At 45.4% G+C, this 19,402-nt stretch overlaps 1 protein-coding gene across 1 annotated transcript; it reads left to right on the top strand.

The window, feature by feature from the left end:
* Positions 1-5,682: 5,682 nt before the first annotated feature.
* LOC106600753 (myc-associated zinc finger protein) lies at positions 5,683-19,336 on the top strand. Its single transcript, XM_014192358.2, has 7 exons — positions 5,683-6,799; positions 7,107-7,257; positions 11,002-11,372; positions 11,538-11,806; positions 13,514-13,577; positions 17,493-17,664; positions 17,875-19,336. The coding sequence occupies exons 1-7, from the start codon at positions 6,767-6,769 to the stop codon at positions 18,204-18,206; spliced, it is 1,392 nt and encodes a 463-aa protein (XP_014047833.1). The 5' UTR covers positions 5,683-6,766; the 3' UTR covers positions 18,207-19,336.
* The last annotated feature ends 66 nt before the right edge of the window (positions 19,337-19,402 follow it).

Here is a 19,402-nt window from a genome sequence, read left to right as displayed (position 1 = left end):
CAGAGTTTGAGAGAATCTGCAAAGAAGAATGGTAGAAACTCCCCAAATACAGGTGTGCCAAGCTTGTAGCGTCATACCCAAGAAGACTCGAGGCTGTAATTGCTGCCAATTGTGCTTGAACAAAGTACTGATTAAAGGGTCTGAATACTTACGTAAATGTGATATTTCAGTTTTTAATTTTTAATACATTTGCAAACGTTTCTAAAAACCAATTTTTGCTTTGTCATTGTGTGTAGATTAATGAGGGAAAAATTAAGCTGTAACGAAACAAAATGTGGAACAAGTCAAGGGGTCTGAAAACTTCCCGAATGCACTGTAAGCTGCCTCCAACGTCATTTTAGAGAATTTGGCAGTACATCCAACCGGCCTCACAACAGCAGACCACGTGGAACCACACCAGCGCAGGACCTCCACATCGGGCTTCTTCACCTGTGGGATCGTCTGATGGGGGATGGGTGGGGGGGGGCTGAGGAGTATTTCTGTGTTTAATAAAGCACTTTTGTGGGGAAAAACTCATTCTGATTGGCTGGGTCTGGCTCCCCAGTGGGTAGGCCTGGCTGCCAAGTGGGTGGGCCTATGCCCTCCAAGGCCATCCCACGGCTGCACCCCTGCCCAGTCATGTGAAATCCATACATTAGAGCCTAATGCATTTATTGCAACACCATCATTAAGTTTGCAGATGACACAGCAGTGGTAGGCATGATCACCGACAATGACGAGACAGCCTATGGGGAGGAGGTCAGAGACCTGGCCGTGTGGTGCCAGGACAACAACCTCTCCCTCAACGTGATCAAGACAAAGGAGATGATTGTGGCCTACAGGAAAAAGAGGACCAAGCACGCCCCCATTCTCATTGACGGGGCTGTAGTGGAGCAGGTTGAGAGCTTCAAGATCCTTGGTGTCCACATCATCAACAAACTCACATGGTCCAAGCACACCAAGACAGTCGCGAAGAGGGCACGACAACGCCTATTCAGGAGACTGAAAAAATTTGGCATGGGTCCTCAGATCCTCAAAAGTTTCTACAGCTGCACCATCGAGAGCATCCTGACTGGTTGCATCACTGCCTGGTATGGCAACTGCTCGGCCTCCGACCACAAGGCACTACAGAAAGTAGTGCGTACCGCCCAGTACATCACTGGGGCCAAGCTTCCTGCCAGCCAGGACCTCTATACCAGGGGGTGTCAGAGGAAGGCCCTAAAAATTGTCAAAGACTCCAGCCACCCTAGTCATAGACTGTTCTCTCTGCTACTGCACAGCAAGCGGTACCGGAGCGCCAAGTCTAGGTCCAAGAGGCTTCTAAATAGCTTCTACCCCCAAGCCATAAGACTCTTTTAGCATCTAATCAAATGGCTAACCTGACTATTTGCAACCCCCCCCCCCCCTTTTACACCACTGCTATTCCCTGTTGTTATCATCTATGCATAGTCACTTTAATAACTCTACCTACATGTAGATATTACCTGAATTACCTCGACTAACCGGTGCCCTCGCACATTGACTCTGTACCGGTACCCCCCTGTATATAGTCTCGCTATTGTTATTTTACTGCTGCTCTTTAATGACTTGTTACTTTTATTTGTTTTTCTTTCTTTTTTTAACTGCATTGTTGGTTAGGGGCTCGTAAGTAGGCATTTCACTGTAAGGTCTACACCTGTTGTATTCGATGCATGTGACTAATACAATTTGATTTATTTAAATTGACCTTATATGAACTGTAACTCAGTAAAATCTTTGAAATTATTGCATGTTGCGTTTAAATTTTTGTTCAGTAGATCTAACATCGGAAACTTTATCATAGCCAAAGAGTGTTGAATATAAAATAAAATTTCAAGTTTGGTCACTATTCAGTTTGAAATGTCAAGCAGGCAAAATGTTTCAAAGAAGTTTTACTAAACTAAACGAGCTTCACCGAAATGTTGGTAACCAGTAGTGGAGGCTGCTGAGGGGAGAACGGCTCATAATAATGGCCGGAATGGAATGGTATCAAACACATCTTTTTGGGGGGGGGGGGGTTCATGTGTTTGGTATCATTCCATTCACTCCATTTCATTTCAGCCATTATTATGAGCCGTCCTCCCCTCAGCAGCCTCCACTGGTATCCAGTTTAATGTATTGATCACTTCAACTAGGCTGGATGTGTCTATTCATAAAGTATTATCACAAGTTATACCAATAATTCCAGTAAATGCATTATAATTGTATAATATAGTTTTATCATTTCATCTTTGGTCTCTGTCTAGACATGGCTACCTGCAGCAGTCTGCTGTCTGAAGAGCAGTTCCAGTGCTCTATCTATCTGGACGTGTTCACTGAGCCAGTCACCACTTCATGTGGACACAACTTCTGCAAGACCTGCATCAGAAAGTACTTGAATAGCAATTACGTGTGCCAGTGTCCACTGTGTAAAAATACTTTTGATAGGAGACCAGATCTGTGTCGATACCTTTTATTTCTGAGATGGCCGCTCAGTTCAGGAAATCAGTTCAATGGAAAGCTATCAGCAGCCCAGACCAGCACCCTACTAAGTCTGGAGAAGTGGCCTGTGACGTCTGCACTGGGACGAAGCGCAAGGCACTACTTTCTTTCCTGGTGTCTTTCTGTGAGACTCACCTGCAGCCTCAGCCCTAGCCCTGAAGAGACACAAGCTGATCGGCCCCGTGGAGAGCCTGGACGACAGGATGTGTAAGAAGCATGACAGACTCCTGGAGATGTTCTGTAGGACTGCCCAGGCGTATGTGTATCCGTTCTGCACTGAGACACACTACAAGGCTCACCACACCGTCCCTCTAGGAAGAGTATGGAGAAAGGAGGGCTCAGCTGGAAGCACAGGTGCAGAAGATGATTCAGGAGCGATAGCTGAAGGTTGAGGAGTTCAAACACTCCGTAGAGCTCAGCAACAGAAACACAGAACTTGACATAGCAGACGGCGTACAGGTGCTCACTGCTCTCGTGTGCTCCGTTGAGAGAAGCCAGGCTAACTACATTTAGAATGTTAACGAGAAGAAGAAAAGTGCAGTGTGGAGTGTGTATCGAAGAGCTGGAGCAGGAAATCACTGAGCTACAGAGGAGACGCACTGAGCTGGAGCAGCTCTCACACTGAGGACCTACCGAACATGTCATCCCTGTGCCCCCCCCCACTCACCCAGGTCCAGGACTTGTCTGAGATCAGTTTTCACAGTGCTCTGTGTGGAAGGGGTGTGAACAGAGGAGTGAGGAGCTCTTTGTCTCAGCTGGAGGAAAAAGTGAGGGGGGCTTTTTCTGAGCTTGAGGAGAAATGTCTTAACCGAATGGGGAAGTTTCCTGATTTGATGCTGAAGAAGATGCAGTGGATGTGACTCTGGACCCTGATACAGCAAATCCCAGATTCATCCTCTCTGAGGACGGCAAAACAAGTGAAAGATTAATTCACAACAAATAAAACTTTACCTTATGAACTACAATATGATCCAGAGGTGGCACCACAGGTTCAAAAGTATGTATTTTCTGGGGCCTGGAGTTTTCTCCTGATCTGATGTCCTGGTCAGGTAAAACTCCTATTCGTAGGCTATTCTGGAAAAATAAGTATTTTCAACTTTCATTTAGAACTGAAAATGAACACGGTTTCAACGTCCGGAAAATACTTATTTTTTTAACGTCCGGAAAGATACCTTTTCAGCGTCCTGGAAAAGATGTACACTGAACAAAAATATAATCACAACATGTAAAGTATTGGTCCCATGTTTCATGAGCTGAAATAAAATATCCCAGAAATGTTCCATATGCACAAAAGGCTTATTTCTCTCGAATTTTGTGTGCACATTTTTTTACATCCCTGTTTGTGCGTGTTTTCCCTTTTGCCAAGATAATCCATCCACCTGACAGGTGTGGCATATCAAGAATCTGGTTAAACAGCATGATCATTACACAGGTGCACCTTGTGCTGGGTACAGTAAAAGGCTCTAAAATGTGCAGTTTTGTCACACATAATACCACAGATGTCTCAAATTTTGAGGGAGTGTGCAATTGGCATGCCGACTGCAGGAATGTACACCAGAGCTGTTGCCAGAGAAATGTCATGTTAATTTCTCTACGATAAGCCGCCTCCAACGTTGTTTTAGAGAATTTGGCAGTACGTCCAACCGGCCTCACAACCGCAGAACACATGTATGGCGTTGTGTGGGCAAGCGGTTTGCTGACGTCATCGTTGTGAACAGATGGTGGTGGTGGGGTTATGGTATGGACAGGTATAAACTATGGAAAAATAACGCAATTGCAATTTGACTGCACAGAGATACCGTGACGCGATCATGAGACACATTGTCGTGCCATTCATTCACCGCCATCACCTCATGTTTCAGTATGATAATGCACGGCTCCATGTTTCAAGGATCTGTACACAATTCCTGGAATCTGAAATCGTCACAGTACTTTCATGGCCTGCATACTCACCAGACATGTTATCAATTGAGCATGTTTGGGATGCTCTGAGTCGACGTGTATGACAGCGTGTTCTAATTCCAGCAACTTCGCACAGCAACCCCCAAGTGACGAAAGCATTCCACAGGGATGCTGGTCCATGTTGACTCCAATGTTTCCCACAGTTGTGTCAAGTTGGCTGGATGTCCCTTGGATTGTGGACCATTCTTGCATTCTTGATGCACACTGGAAACTGTTGAGTGTGGAAAAACCTAGAAGTGTTGCAGGTTTTGACACAAATCGGTGCACCTGGCACCTACTACCATACCCCGTTCATAGGAACTTAAATATTTTGTCTTGCCCATTATTCACCATCTAAATGGCACACATACACAATCCATGTCTCAATTGTCTCAAGGCTTAAAAATCCTTCTATAACCTGTCTCCTCCCCTTCCTCTACACTGATTGAACTGGATTTAACAAGTGACATCAATAAGGGATCATAGCTTTCACCTAGATTCACCTGGTCAGTCTATGTCATGGAAAGAACATTGTTCATAATGTTTTGTACACTCAGTGTATTTATCACAGAACCACCAAGAAATGAAGAGTGACATCAAGGCTGTCTTTTAGGGCTTTTATGTAGCTCTGCAATGATATTATGAAAAGACAGGACAGGAACACATCAGTCTTCAATGCACAAGTTGTTCTTTCTTGCTCAGTGTTTTCAAGGACTGAGAAGAAAGGGGGCTACGAATAGTACCAGGGTGCTAGCAGGTGATGTAAGCACCCAGATTAAATAAAATACATTAAATGAACTAAAAACAGAAGAAGGTATCTTCCAGCTACTGTAGCTGCCTCCTAAACATCAATTGGCACTACCAGTAGTGCAACAAATGAAAATATAAACCAAAAGTTAAGTTCCTGGAGATAATAGCAATCTGATTCCCCATCCTGTCTAAACGGGGCTTGGGCCACTGACCATTAACCTAGATGTTCTGTTCTGCTTGTGTACTGTTCCAGTAATTTGAAGTTTGATGGAATAACCATTGTAACTCTCCTACAACAGTCAAATTTGCAGCAGCATTATTTTACGGCCAGAGATGCAGATATGAGTAAGAAGTCCAGTATCTCTGGAGCATTAGCCTACCTCACTTCTAGCCTTAACGATCTATTGAAAACAAAAACATTTTTGTCATTTTGATGTATATTCCTATTACTATGAAGCTGTTGCACCTGAAGCATGTATATTTACCTTTAAGATGCGTGTGATCTTGTTTTATTGCCTTAATACATTTCTATTGATGTCACACAGTTGGGTATTCTCAATATTATCTCACTATAAGGTTGTTGTGATATGTAAGTTTGGAGTTGGGCAATCTTACGCAATTCTATTGCATTACTAGCTGTTGATAAAATATGTATTTATGTCGGCCGAACTCGCGGGGGCAAGAAGACGGATGCACAGGTCTATTGAAAACAGCGCACGCCACGGAGGAGACGGGAACAGAGAGGAGGGTGCATAAGCTACACTAAATACGTTCCCTTTAAACAGGGGACACGGCGGCGGGGGATAGATAGAGAGGGGAGAGGAGAAGAGATTTAAAAAAATAAAAGGAAGAAAGACAGCGAGGGTGGGAGGGAGAGAGAAATAGAAAAAAAAAAAGAAAGATGTCGTCCTCTCGTTTGAAAAGCCGAGGCGAAGCTTTGGATTGCGGCCGATCGGGGACTCTCTAGTTAGGGACACGATTTTACGCAACACCGAGGCTTTGGAATTCACCACCGCTTTGGCCTCTCGGAGCTATCGAAATAAATAACTCTTCGTCCACGTATTTACAAACAACTGCGGACTTATTATTATTACTTTTTATACATTTTTCGTTATTTGTAATAACCAAATTTTGCATGGATTTGAGAATAGGATTTAATCTTAGGCTATAATATAAATATACAATGTAAATTGCATTGTAAATGCATCATTAAAAGCATGCATCAACCATTTTGTCGCATTTTAGTTATAATATCATGTTGCATCCTTTCGTCCCACACCATATAACATTTTAGTTGAACATTATCATTACTGTCATATATTGTCATATAGCTGACAGCCTTTCAAAATTGATCATTCATCTTCAATAATAATTTATGCTATTGAATGCACCGCGATTTAAACTTTCCCCCGGAGATATTCACCTTTGATATTTGAAACTGCAGAGAGGAACTAGGTAGACTGCAGACATTATAGCAGGCGGAGTGATTCATCAGTTGGCCCCAGCCTATGGTTGGTTGGCCCCTAAGTCTCAGGCGGATATATATTTCTAGTTTTGACTCTTGGACTAAAAGTATCTGACATCATCCTGCTTCAAAATGGATTCTTCTTGGAGTAACTTTCTGTTTCAGGTAAGTTTGTGTGTGTCTAAGAAAGATATAAATTGTGTTTAGTGTCTCACTCATTAGAGTGCTATGGATGCAGAAGTGAATGCACTTGGGATCCTGGGATCATACACATGCTTATTATGTTTGTGATGTCACATAAGTCTTAAGCTGACAATTTGCCAACTGTGCCCCTTACAGATTTGTTGTAGTATTGATTATGAGGGCAAGAGTGAGAGCTTGTGTGTGTTCTGACTGGGGTCAAAGGTGGCATGATCACCCAATGATGTGTATTTCAAGCCTCAGCAGCTAATTCTTGCTCTCATTTCCCCAGACTCCGCCCTCACAGACCCAATCCGAGACAGCCCTCCAATCAGAGCTGCTTCCGGACATGACTGGCTCCGCCCAGAACCCCCCTACAGAGCACATAGCCCCGCCCCCATCCACAGTGGACACAGCCGCCCTGAATGAAGAGCCTTTACCTGGTGAGCATGCAGGTTCTATATCCCAAAAGGCACCCTATTCCTTATATAGTACACCACTTTTGACCAGCAGCCATACGGCTCGGGTCAAAAGTAGTGCACTGTGTATGGAATAGGGTGGCGGTTGCCATTTGAGATACAGCCAGGATCAGGTACAATTTACTCAATTGATCAATTCTACAGTCTATAATGATAATATTAGAATAATAATATATGCCATTTATAAGACACTTTTAACCAAAGCGACACGCATACATTTTTGTATGCGTGGTCCCAGCGGAAATCGAATCCTGGCATTGCAAGCGTCATGCTCTACTGACTGAGACACGGAGGACCACTATGTTTATTCAATATTATTCTAATTCAATAAACACATGGAATCCACAATAAACTATTGGATAGGAGGGGAGTGGAGGGGCAGAGAGAGTTTTACTTGTTGTCAGGAGTCACAGCTGCTGCAGACTCAGCGGAAGCACCTTGATGTCCTCTCTTTACATATCAAAGCTGAAAACAAGCACATACAATCTGATATCTCTTCAGCCCCACCCTGAACCATGGGATTTCTTACCTCAGGAAATAATGTCCTTTTCACACTCCCTGTGTCTGTTGCATATGTTTGTGACAGACAGAGAGGGGCGGAGAGAGAGAGGAGGACTAAAGAGAGAGGTTGTGAGAGAGATGAAAAGACAAAGAAATGTAATAAAAAAATACTGAGTGAATCGTCTACATCTGTGATGGTGAGAGCAGTGCAACAATGCTACATCACAGTTTCTGCCCAGCACGCACATAATGTTCTGAGAACCACACACTACCGTTCAAAAGTTTGGGGTCACTTAGAAATGTCCTTGTTTTTGAAATAAAAGTACATGTTTTACCCATTAAAATGACATCAAATTGACCAGAAATACAGTGTAGACAGTGTTAATGTTGTAAATGACTATTGTAGCTGGAAACGGCAGATTTTTTTATGGATATCTATATAGGCGTAGAGGCCCATTATCAGCAACCATCACTCCTGTGTTCCAATGGCACGTTGTGTTAGCTAATCCAAGTTCATTATTTTAAAAGGCTAATTGATCATTAGAAAACCCATTTGCAATTATGTTAGCACAGCTGAAAACTGTTGTTCTGATTAAAGAAGCAATAAAACTGTCCTTCTTTGGACTAGTTGAGTATCTGGAGCATCAGCATTTGTGTGTTCGATTACAGGCTCAAAAATGTCTAGAAACAAAGAACTTTCTTCTGAAACTTGTCAGTCTATTCTTGTTCTGAGAAATGAAGGCTATTCCATGTGAGAAATTGCCAAGAAACTGAAGATCTCGTACAATGCTGTGTACTAGTCGCTTCACAGAACAGCGCAAACTGTCTCTAACCAGAATAGAAAGAGGAGTGGGAGGCCCCAGTGCACAACTGAGCAAGAGGACAAGTACATTAGAGTGTCTAGTTTGAGAAACAGACGCCTCACAAGTCCTTTACTGTTAGCTTCATTAAATAGTACCCTTCAAAACACTAGTCTCAACGTCAACAGTGAAGAGGCGACTCTGGTATGCTGGCCTTCTAGGCAGAGTTGCAAAGAAAAAGCCATATCTTAAAAGATTAAGATGGGCAAAAGAACACAGACACTGGACAGAGGAACTCTGCCTAGAAGGCCAGAATCCCATTCATTATTGGTTTTGGGTGTGTTATGCCAAGGCCAGTGTGACAACCCACAGGACGGTTGACCCCCAGGGCCAGGACTGAGCAGTCCAGCACCTAGGATTGCCTAAATAGGTATCTCCCCTGACGTGGGCATGTTTTCAATACCGACTCCTTTTGTCATACTGTATTCCATATAAGGCATGCAGACCTTATGAAAGTTGCCCAGTATATACCTTTAATCTTGGATGGCAACAACAACTGCCCGAGTTACACCAGGAATGCACAATCCCTCCATCAGTGCTCAGACTGTCCGCAATAGGCTGAGAGAGGCTGCACTGAGGGCTTGTAGGCCTGTTGTAAGGCAGTTCCTCACCAGACATCACCGGCAACAACGTCGCCTATGGGCACAAACCCACTGTCGCTGGACCAGACAGGACTGGCAAAAAGTGCTCTTCACTGACGAGTCACGGTTTTGTCTCACCAGGGGTGATGGTCGGATTCGCGTTTATCGTTGAAGGAATGAGCGTTACACCGAGGCCTGTACTCTGGAGCGGGATCGATTTGGAGGTGGAGGGTCCGTAATGGTCTGGGGTGGTGTGTCACAGCATCATCGGAATGAGTTTGTTGTCATTGCAGGCATTCTCAACGCTGTGCGTTAAAAGGAAGACATCCTCCTCCCTCATGTGGTACCCTTCCTGCAGACAATGCCACCAGCTATACTGCTCGTTCTGTGCGTGATTTCCTGCAAGACAGGAATGTCAGTGTTCTGCCATAGCCAGCGAAGAGCCCGGATCTCAATCCCATTGAGCAGGTCTGGGACCTGTTGGATCGGAGGGTGAGGGCTAGGGCCATTCCCCCCAGAAATGTCCGGGAACTTGCAGGTGCTTTGGTGGAAAAGTGGGGTAACATCTCACAGCAAGAACTAGCAAATCTGGTGCAGTTCATGAGGAGGAGATGCACTGCAGTACTTAATGCAATGGGTGGCCACACCAGATACTGACTGTTACTTTTGATTTTGACCCCCCTTTTTTCAGGGACACATTATTCAATTTCAGTACTTCAGCATAACATTTGCTACAGGTTTCCTCATGGTTCTATTTAAAGTCATGTTCTCAAATTGTTTCCGAGAATATTAAGAAAACTTTCCATAAAAAAAACACAAGAAAACTTTAGTAACGTTCAGAGAACGTTATTTAAAACCATATACATTCCGTTCTCAGAATAAACAAAACTCTTTCTATCCTCTATCTTATTAAGTGTGTTGGCCGCACCAACTAATTGGCCACACCTGATCTTAATGAGTGCTTGTTTCCTTTGAAATGGGGTCTGTTTGAAAAGACAACATTTTGAAAAAAAATTCCATTCTAGTTCATCCTGGTGGCACAGTGGACTAATTCTATAGATAGAGAACAGAAGATCATAGGTTTGAACCTCACTGACGTTGTGCCATAATCAAAAAGAAATGTGTTTGCATGTTTAATGCCTAAGCAAATTTACTTCCATGTGTCCTATCTATGTTTGGATTTCAAAACAGTTAACCCAAACTAAGTTAGCATTAAAAGTTTTACAGAAACATGTTCTCAGAACGTTATTTAATTACCATCAAATGACCAATAATTTCCCTTCTCAGAACGTTAATAAAACCTTCCAGAAAAACCTTAAGGAAACCATAGTAAAATGTTCTTAGAACCTCCCTGCAATGTAAAAATTAACGTTCACAGAACAGGCAAAATGTTCACTTCTGTTCTCAAAACGTTTAGAAAGCTTTGCGTTTTACCGGTCAGGGGTCAAGAAACTTATGGCTTCATTCCCAGAACCAATGGGAAATAAAAAACGTACATTCCCACAACTTCCAAAGAACCAAATGTGCTAGCTGGGTGGTCATTCACCAGATACTTTCATCCTAAACAACTTACAGTATACAAATGTAGAGGGACCCAATAGCTTACTTATTCAGTATGTGGGACCCATGTAGGAATCCAACCCACAAACTCTACCCTTAGTTCCCTTTCAGGAGTTACGTTCTCTCACACTTTTGTTTTCCTCTCTTTCCCCTCTATCTTTCTCTCTCTCTCTTTCCGCTCTCTTTATTTCCCATCTGTCCTTTAGAGAAGGCCGTCTCCAAGCCTGGCCGGCCGACACACATCTGCGCCACATGTAACAAGCAGTTTAAGAACAACTACAACCTCCGGCGCCATCAGTCGGTGCACACTGGCATCAAAATGAAGGACAGAGCAGCCAGAGAGAGGGAGGACGGGAGCAAGGGAGGAGGAGGAGGGGGGCGGCAAACAATCCCTCTCTCCCTCCTCCACCTCTCTCTGCCCTCTCATCCTCCTCCCGCAGAATCCCTCCCCCAACCCTCCCCACTCGGAAACCAGGAGAGCCAACCTGTTGCGGTGTCCATCGCCCCAGCGACCGTCACCATGGCTGCGCCCCAGGTGCTCCAAGCTGCAGTTGTGGTTGCCGGGACAATGGTACAGGTTGGTTGGTGCCTGTTTTCTCATAATTATTGAAGAATCATTTGCTGCTCCCTATGCCGTTCTCGCTCTCTCCTCGCCTACTATATTGCGCAATGTAGCCAGAGTAGCTATACGTACCCCACAGCCAGCACTAGCCAACTGTCCCTTTCTTCTCATCAAACCTAGAACCAGAACCAGGGGCCTCAACCCTACCCCAACCCTAGCCCCAACCAGGTGAGGAAGAACCATGCATGTGAGGCCTGTGGGAAGGCCTTCCGAGACGTGTACCACCTGAACCGCCACCGGCTTTCCCACTCGGACGAAAAGCCCTACCACTGCCCCATCTGCCAGCAGCGCTTCAAGAGGAAAGACCGCATGAGCTACCATGTACGCTCACACCAAGGAGGGGTGGAGAAACCTTACGTCTGCCCCCACTGCGCCAAGGGATTCTCACGGTGAGAAGGGGGATGACTGGGTTGTGGGGGGTTCAATTGTGTAACAAGTATACACACATGCACAAACAGTACCAATTAAAAGTTTGGACACACCTACTCATTCCAGGATTTTCTTTATTTTTTCTATTTTCTACATTGTAGAATAATAGTGAAGACATCAAAACTATGAAATAACACATATGGAATCATGTAGTCACTAAAAAAGTGTGAAACAAATAAAAATATATTTTATATTTGAGATTCTTCAAAGTAGCCACCCTCTGCCTTGTTGACAGCTTTGCACACTTGGCATTCTCTCAACCGCTACATGAGGTAGTCACCTGGAATGCATTTCAATTAACAGGTGTGCCTTGTTAAAAGTTAATTTGAGCCAATCAGTTGTGTTGTGACAACGTAGGGGTGGTATACAGAAGATAGCCCTATTTGGTAAAATACCAAGTCCATATTATGGCAAGAAACAACAGTCCGTCATTACTTTAAGACAGGTCAATCCGGAAAATGTCAAGAACTTTGAACATTTCAAGTGCAGTTGCAAAAACCATCAAGCGCTATGATAAACTGGCTCTCATGAGGACAGCCACAGGAAAGGAAGACCCAGAGTTACCTCTGCTGCAGAGAATGAGTTCATTAGGGTTACCAGCGTCAGAAATTGCAGCCCAAATAAATGCTTCACAGAGTTCAAGTAACAGACACATCTCAACATCAACTGTTCAGAGGAGACTGCGTGAATCAGGCCTTCATGGTCGAATTGATGCAAAGAAAGCACTACTAAAAGAGACCAATAAGAAGAAGAGACTTGCTAGCAATGGACATTAGACTGGTGGAAATCGGTAATTTGGTCTGATGAGATTTTGTTTCCAACCGCCGTGTCTTTGTGAGATGCAGAGTAGGTGAACGAATGATCTCCGCATGTGTGGTTCCCACCGTAAAGCATGGAGGAGATGGTGTGGGGGTGCTTTGCTGGTGACACTGTCTGTGATTTATTTAGAATTCAAGGCACACTTAACAGCATGGCTACCACAGCATTCTGCAGCGATACGCCATCCCATCTGTTTTGCGCTTAGTGGGACTATAATTTGTTTCTTAACAGAACCATGACCCAAAACACACCTCCAGGATGTGTAAGGGCTATTTGACCAAGATGGAGTGCTGCATCAGATGACCTGGCCTCCACAATCACCTGACCTCAACCCAATTGAAATGGTTTGGGATGAGTTGGACCGCAGAGTGAAGGAAAAGCAGCCAGCAAATGCTCAGCATATGTGGGAACTCCTTCAAGACTGTTGGAAAAGCATTCCAGGTGAAGCTGGTTGAGAGAATACCAAGAGTGTGCAAAGCTGTCATCAAGGCAAAGGGTGGCTACTTTGAAGAATCTCATATAAAATATATTTCGATTTGTTTAACACTTTTTTGCTTACTACATGGTTCCATATGTGTTATTTCATAGTTTTGATGTCTTCACTATTATTCTACAATGTAGAAAATAGTAAAAATAAAGAAAAACCCTTGAATGAGTAGATGTGTTCAAACTTTTGACTGGTACTGTATATGTACATGCACACATTTGTGAAATTAGTCTGGAGTTCTAATAGAATTCAGTTCTAACTGACGTCTGTTGTGCAAGGGTAGATCTATCGACGAGAAATTACCGATAAGACACAGATAAGACACACGTGGGGTCTTAATCCTTTCTCCTGTCTGTTCCAGACCCGACCACCTCAACAGTCACGTCAGACAGGTGCACTCCACTGAGAGACCCTTCAAGTGCCCGGTAATCCTCTTCTTTCTAACTCACTTTTAACTCTTTCACTCTCTTTTTCTACTCTCTGTGTGTATTATTGACCCCCCGCAATGAATCTGTCTCGATCCATTTGTCACAGTTAATAAGTCACTTGCGATATCTCAGATGGGTCTCGCCATAAAGATCAGCTGTTTACAAAATTGCAATGATTGGCCAGATGGTGGCGCTATAACAAGCGATTAAAATGCTAACTTTGAAAGGTCATGCCCCTCAACCCGTTTGACCTAAAGTCATTACATTCGGTACATAGGTCCCGGCTCACAAGGAACACATTTTACTCAGGGACGCATAAGGTCCGTCATGATGGATTTTACGCTATTTTGAATTTTGTGAAAAACACTACTCATTACATTACATTACATTTAAGTCATTTAGCAGACGCTCTTATCCAGAGCGACTTACAAAATGGTGCATTCACCTTATGATATCCAGTGGAACAACCACTTTACAATAGTGCATCTAAATCTTTTAAGGGGGGGGTTAGAAGGATTACTTTATCCTATCCTAGGTATTCCTTAAAGAGGTGGGGTTTCAGGTGTCTCCGGAAGGTGGTGATTGACTCCGCTGTCCTGGCGTCGTGAGGGAGCTTGTTCCACCATTGGGGTGCCAGAGCAGCGAACAGTTTTGACTGGGCTGAGCGGGAACTGTGCTTCCTCAGAGGTAGGGGGGCCAGCAGGCCAGTGGTGGATGAACGCAGTGCCCTTGTTTGGGTGTAGGGCCTGATCAGAGCCTGAAGGTATGGAGGTGCCGTTCCCTTCACAGCTCCGTAGGCAATCACCATGGTCTTGTAGCGGATGCGAGTTTCAACTGGAAGCCAGTGGAGAGAGCGGAGGAGCGGGGTGACGTGAGAGAACTTGGGAAGGTTGAACACCAGACGGGCTGCGGCGTTCTGGATGAGTTGTAGGGGTTTAATGGCACAGGCAGGGAGCCCAGCCAACAGCGAGTTGGAGTAATCCAGACGGGAGATGACAAGTGCCTGGATTAGGACCTGCGCCGCTTCCTGTGTGAGGCAGGGTCGTACTCTGCGAATGTTGTAGAGCATGAACCTACAGGATCGGGTCACCGCCTTGATGTTAGTGGAGAACGACAGGGTGTTGTCCAGGATCACGCCAAGGTTCTTAGCACTCTGGGAGGAGGACACAAGGGAGTTGTCAACCGTGATGGCGAGATCATGGAACGGGCAGTCCTTCCCCGGGAGGAAGAGCAGCTCCGTCTTGCCGAGGTTCAGCTTGAGCTGGTGATCCGTCATCCTCACTGATATGTCTGACAGACATGCAGAGATGTGATTCGCCGCCTGGTTATCAGAAGGGGGAAAGGAGAAGATTAATTGTGTGTCGTCTGCATAGCAATGATAGGAGAGCCCATGTGAGGATATGACAGAGCCAAGTGACTTGGTGTATAGCGAGAATAGGAGAGGGCCTAGAACAGAGCCCTGGGGGACACCAGTGGTGAGAGCGCATGGTGCGGAGACAGATTCTCGCCACGCCACCTGGTAGGAGCGACCTGTCAGGTAGGACGCAATCCAAGCGTGGGCCACGCCGGAGATGCCCAACTCGGAGAGGGTGGAGAGGAGGATCTGATGGTTCACAGTATCAAAGGCAGCAGATAGGTCTAGAAGGATGAGAGCAGAGGAGAGAGAGTTAGCTTTAGCAGTGCAGAGAGCCTCCGTGACACAGAGAAGAGCAGTCTCAGTTGAATGCCCAGTCTTGAAACCTGACTGATTAGGATCAAGAAGGTAATTCTGAGAGAGATAGCAGGAGAGCTGGCCAAGGACGGCACGTTCAAGAGTTTTGGAGAGAAAAGAAAGAAGGGATACTGGTCTGTAGTTGTTGACATCGGAGGGATCGAGTGTAGGTTTTTTCAGAAGGGGTGCAACTCTCGCTCTCTTGAAGACGGAAGGGACATAGCCAGCGGTCAAGGATGAGTTGATGAGCGAGGTGAGGAAGGGGAGAAGGTCTCCGGAAATGGTCTGGAGAAGAGAGGAGGGGATAGGGTCAAGTGGGCAGGTTGTTGGGCGGCCGGCCGTCACAAGACGCGAGATTTCATCTGGAGAGAGAGGGGAGAAAGAGGTCAAAGCACAGGGTAGGGCAGTGTGAGCAGGACCAGCGGTGTCGTTTGACTTAGCAAACGAGGATCGGATATCGTCAACCTTCTTTTCAAAATGGTTGACGAAGTCATCCGCAGAGAGGGAGGAGGGGGGGGGAGGGGGAGGAGGATTCAGGAGGGAGGAGAAGGTAGCAAAGAGCTTCCTAGGGTTAGAGGCAGATGCTTGGAGGAGAAAGGGAGGAGAGGAGGGTTCAGGAGGCAGAATCAGGAGATAGGTTGGAGAAGGTTTGAGCAGAGGGAAGAGATGATAGGATGGAAGAGGAGAGAGTAGCGGGAGAGAGAGAGCGAAGGTTGGGACGGCGCAATACCATCCGAGTAGGGGCAGAGTGAGAAGTGTTGGATGAGAGCAAGAGGGAAAAGGATACAAGGTAGTGGTCGGAGATTTGGAGGGGAGTTGCAATGAGATAAGTGGAAGAACAGCATCTAGTAAAGATGAGGTCAAGCGTATTGCCTGCCTTGTGAGTAGGGGGGGAAGGTGAGAGGGTGAGGTCAAAAGAGGAGAGGAGTGGAAAGAAGGAGGCAGAGAGGAATGAGTCAAAGGTAGACGTGGGGAGGTTAAAGTCACCCAGAACTGTGAGAGGTGAGCCATCCTCAGGAAAGGAACTTATCAAGGCGTCAAGCTCATTGATGAACTCTCCAAGGGAACCTGGAGGGCGATAAATGATAAGGATGTTAAGCTTGAAAGGGCTGGTAACTGTGACAGCATGGAATTCAAATGAGGAGATAGACAGATGGGTCAGGGGAGAAAGAGAGAATGTCCACTTGGGAGAGATGAGGATTCCAGTGCCACCACCCCGCTGGCTCGATGCTCTAGGGGTATGCGAGAACACGTGGGCAGACGAAGAGAGAGCAGTAGGAGTAGCAGTGTTATCTGTGGTAATCCATGTTTCCGTCAGCGCCAGGAAGTCTAGGGACTGGAGGGTAGCATAGGCTGAGATGAACTCAGCCTTGTTGGCTGCAGACCGGCAGTTTCAGAGGCTGCCGGAGACCTGGAACTCCACGTGGGTCGTGTGCGCTGGGACCACCAGGTTAGAGTGGCAGCGGCCACGCGGTGTGAAGCGTTTGTATGGCCTGTGCAGAGAGGAGAGAACAGGGATAGACAGACACATAGTTGACAAGCTACAGAAGTGTTGTTTCTTGTATTATTGTCTCCTGTGTCTTTAGAGAACTGTTTCACTTTGATATCCTTTTTCTTCTGTCCTGATTTTCTCTTTCTTTTCTTCTGTTAACTAGATATTCTTTGTTGTTCTTCGTTAGCTAGCTAGCTTCTTCCAAAAGAGTCCCTAGCAACTGCTTAGCAACTGGTAAACAATTCAGCTTGCTAAGATAACTACAATTTTATGAAAAATAGTTATTTTTCAAAAGCCTATCGTCTTTGTTTGTTGCTTGTTTTTTCTCCTATTCAGTCTTGCAGTTTTCTTTTGCTTTTTTCCGATGTACTTCACTCTAAAAACCATGTAAATTTCAATATTTGTAGGAGCTCATTTTTCAGCTGCTGCTGCTGCTACTCCTCTGGCACTGAATAACCGATCTGCACGAAACTGCATCATTCGTGGGGGACAACATTTTAACTCTTGCCTTGTTCTTTCTCCCTATTTTCAAACTTGTTTCCTGTCATATGTTCCTTGCTTCTCTGTGTACACTGTATGAATTTTTTTATAGGCAATTTAATGACATTGACCTGCCTAGCTTCTAAAATATAATGGCGAAGAAAATTGTCAAAATGTCCAAGATTGAACAATGGTTTTGTGTGTGTGTGCGGGCGTGTGTGCTACACAGACCTGCACGTCTGCCTTCGCCACTCGGGACCGTCTCCGTGCCCACCTGATTCGCCACGAGGAGAAGGTGCCGTGCCACATCTGTGGCAAGCTCCTCTCTGCCGCCTACATCACCGATCATATGAGGGTCCACAACCAATCACAGCACCACGCCTGCCACCTGTGCAACCGCAGTGAGTGGACTTCCATGTTCTTTTTTAAATTTGTGAAAGGAGAGGAGAATACCTGTGTAACGGAGGTGGTTACACAGTTATCCCTCTCTCATTTCTCATCTCTCATATGTCCTTCTCTTTTGTTCCTCATCTTTTGTTCCTCGCCTTTTCTTATTTCTCAATGCTCTCCCTCCCTCTCTCTTCCTCCCTCTCCCTCTCATCTCCCTCCAGGCTTCACCACCCTCACCTATCTGCGTGTCCACGCTCAGAAACATCACGGCCAGGAGTGGAAGGAGAGCGGCGGGACGCGGGGCATGTTCGGCGGGGCCGGTGCTGGCGGGGTGCTGCTGTGCCAACTGTGTGGGGTGCAGTGCAAGACACCCACCCAGCTCCAGGGCCACATGGGCACCCACGCCGTCACCCAGGTCCAGGGCGCCCCCAGCCCCAGCAGTAGCCCCGCGGGGACCGGTACCATGGCTGTGGCCGTGTCTCTGTCAGGCAGCTCAACCGTGGGCCTGCTGGTCACTGACTGCTCCAGCATCGCCCCCCAGCCTCTCAGCTAGCAGCCAGGCCCATTGGAGAGAGGGAGGGGGAAGGGGGAGAGGGGATGGAGGTAAATGGATGCCGTGGAGACTGCAGTCAGGACAGCTTGAAAGAGGAGTGGATGTGGCTCGGGGTGAAATTTATCCTAAGTACAGATGTACTGTAGGATCAGTTTCCCCTCCCCCAATCCTAACCATTAATGGGGAAAGTTAAATACTGGCCCCGGATCAGCATATAGGGGCATTCACCCCCCAGGGCCCCATTTCTTTTTTTACCTTTATTTTACTAGGCAAGTCAGTTAAGAACAAAATCTTATTTTACAATGACGGCCTACCCCGACCAAACCCTAACCCAGGCAACACTGGGCCAATTGTGGGCCGCCCTATGGAACTCCCAATCACAGCTGGTTGTGATACAGCCTGGAATCAAACCAGGGTCAGTAGGACTGAGATGCAGTGTCTTAGACCGCTGCGCCACTTGGGAGCCCTTTGTATTCGATCCTATTTAAGATGTTGCTGTTGTTTACGCAACAGTCACTTTATCAACTGCCATTGGTGGACACGAGAGAGAAGAGGAAAGGAGAGATCGTGGAATCCCCTTTTTTTTAAATGAAATTCTACTGAACGAAAGAGAACGTTTTCCGGTTCAATATGCCACTTTTCCATTCACATAGAACCCAAACTCCCATAACGATGTTTGGGATTTTACAAATGCATCACTATTTATTTTCTTTGGAAATATTGATTATACAGTATATGATCACCCAGACGTAGTTTGAGCTGTGGTCCTACATTGGCTTTTTGCTTTTTAAGATGAACAGTATTCGCAAGAAAGGACTGTTGCCTTTTCAACAGAAACATGTCATCACCATGTAACTTTACCCTATCACTTATAGACAGATAGCATCAAATGGGTATTTATTTGTCTGTATATTTGGCTACTGAATGCTCGTCTTTCTTTGCTTCCTATGATCTTGTTGTTATTATTCTGGATGCTCTGATTTTTAATTCTCTCAAAGTTGAATTGGTCTGAAAAGTATTTGTACTTTTGTGACACGTTTTTGTGAGATTGCATTCTAGACTGTTCTTCTGTTGATTTAGAATCTCCTCTGTTAATGTCACTGTATTAAAGCAGTAGTATGTATAACCTATATGCACTTTATCTGTGAACATGTACAGCATCTGATATCAGAGATGCAGTAGAATAGAAAATGATT

This window comes from Salmo salar, chromosome ssa03 (assembly GCF_905237065.1).
Source record: "Salmo salar chromosome ssa03, Ssal_v3.1, whole genome shotgun sequence".
Classification (NCBI taxonomy): domain Eukaryota; kingdom Metazoa; phylum Chordata; class Actinopteri; order Salmoniformes; family Salmonidae; genus Salmo; species Salmo salar.
The sequence above is the reverse complement of the archived record's forward strand: the minus strand, read 5'-3'. Positions and strand labels throughout refer to the sequence as shown.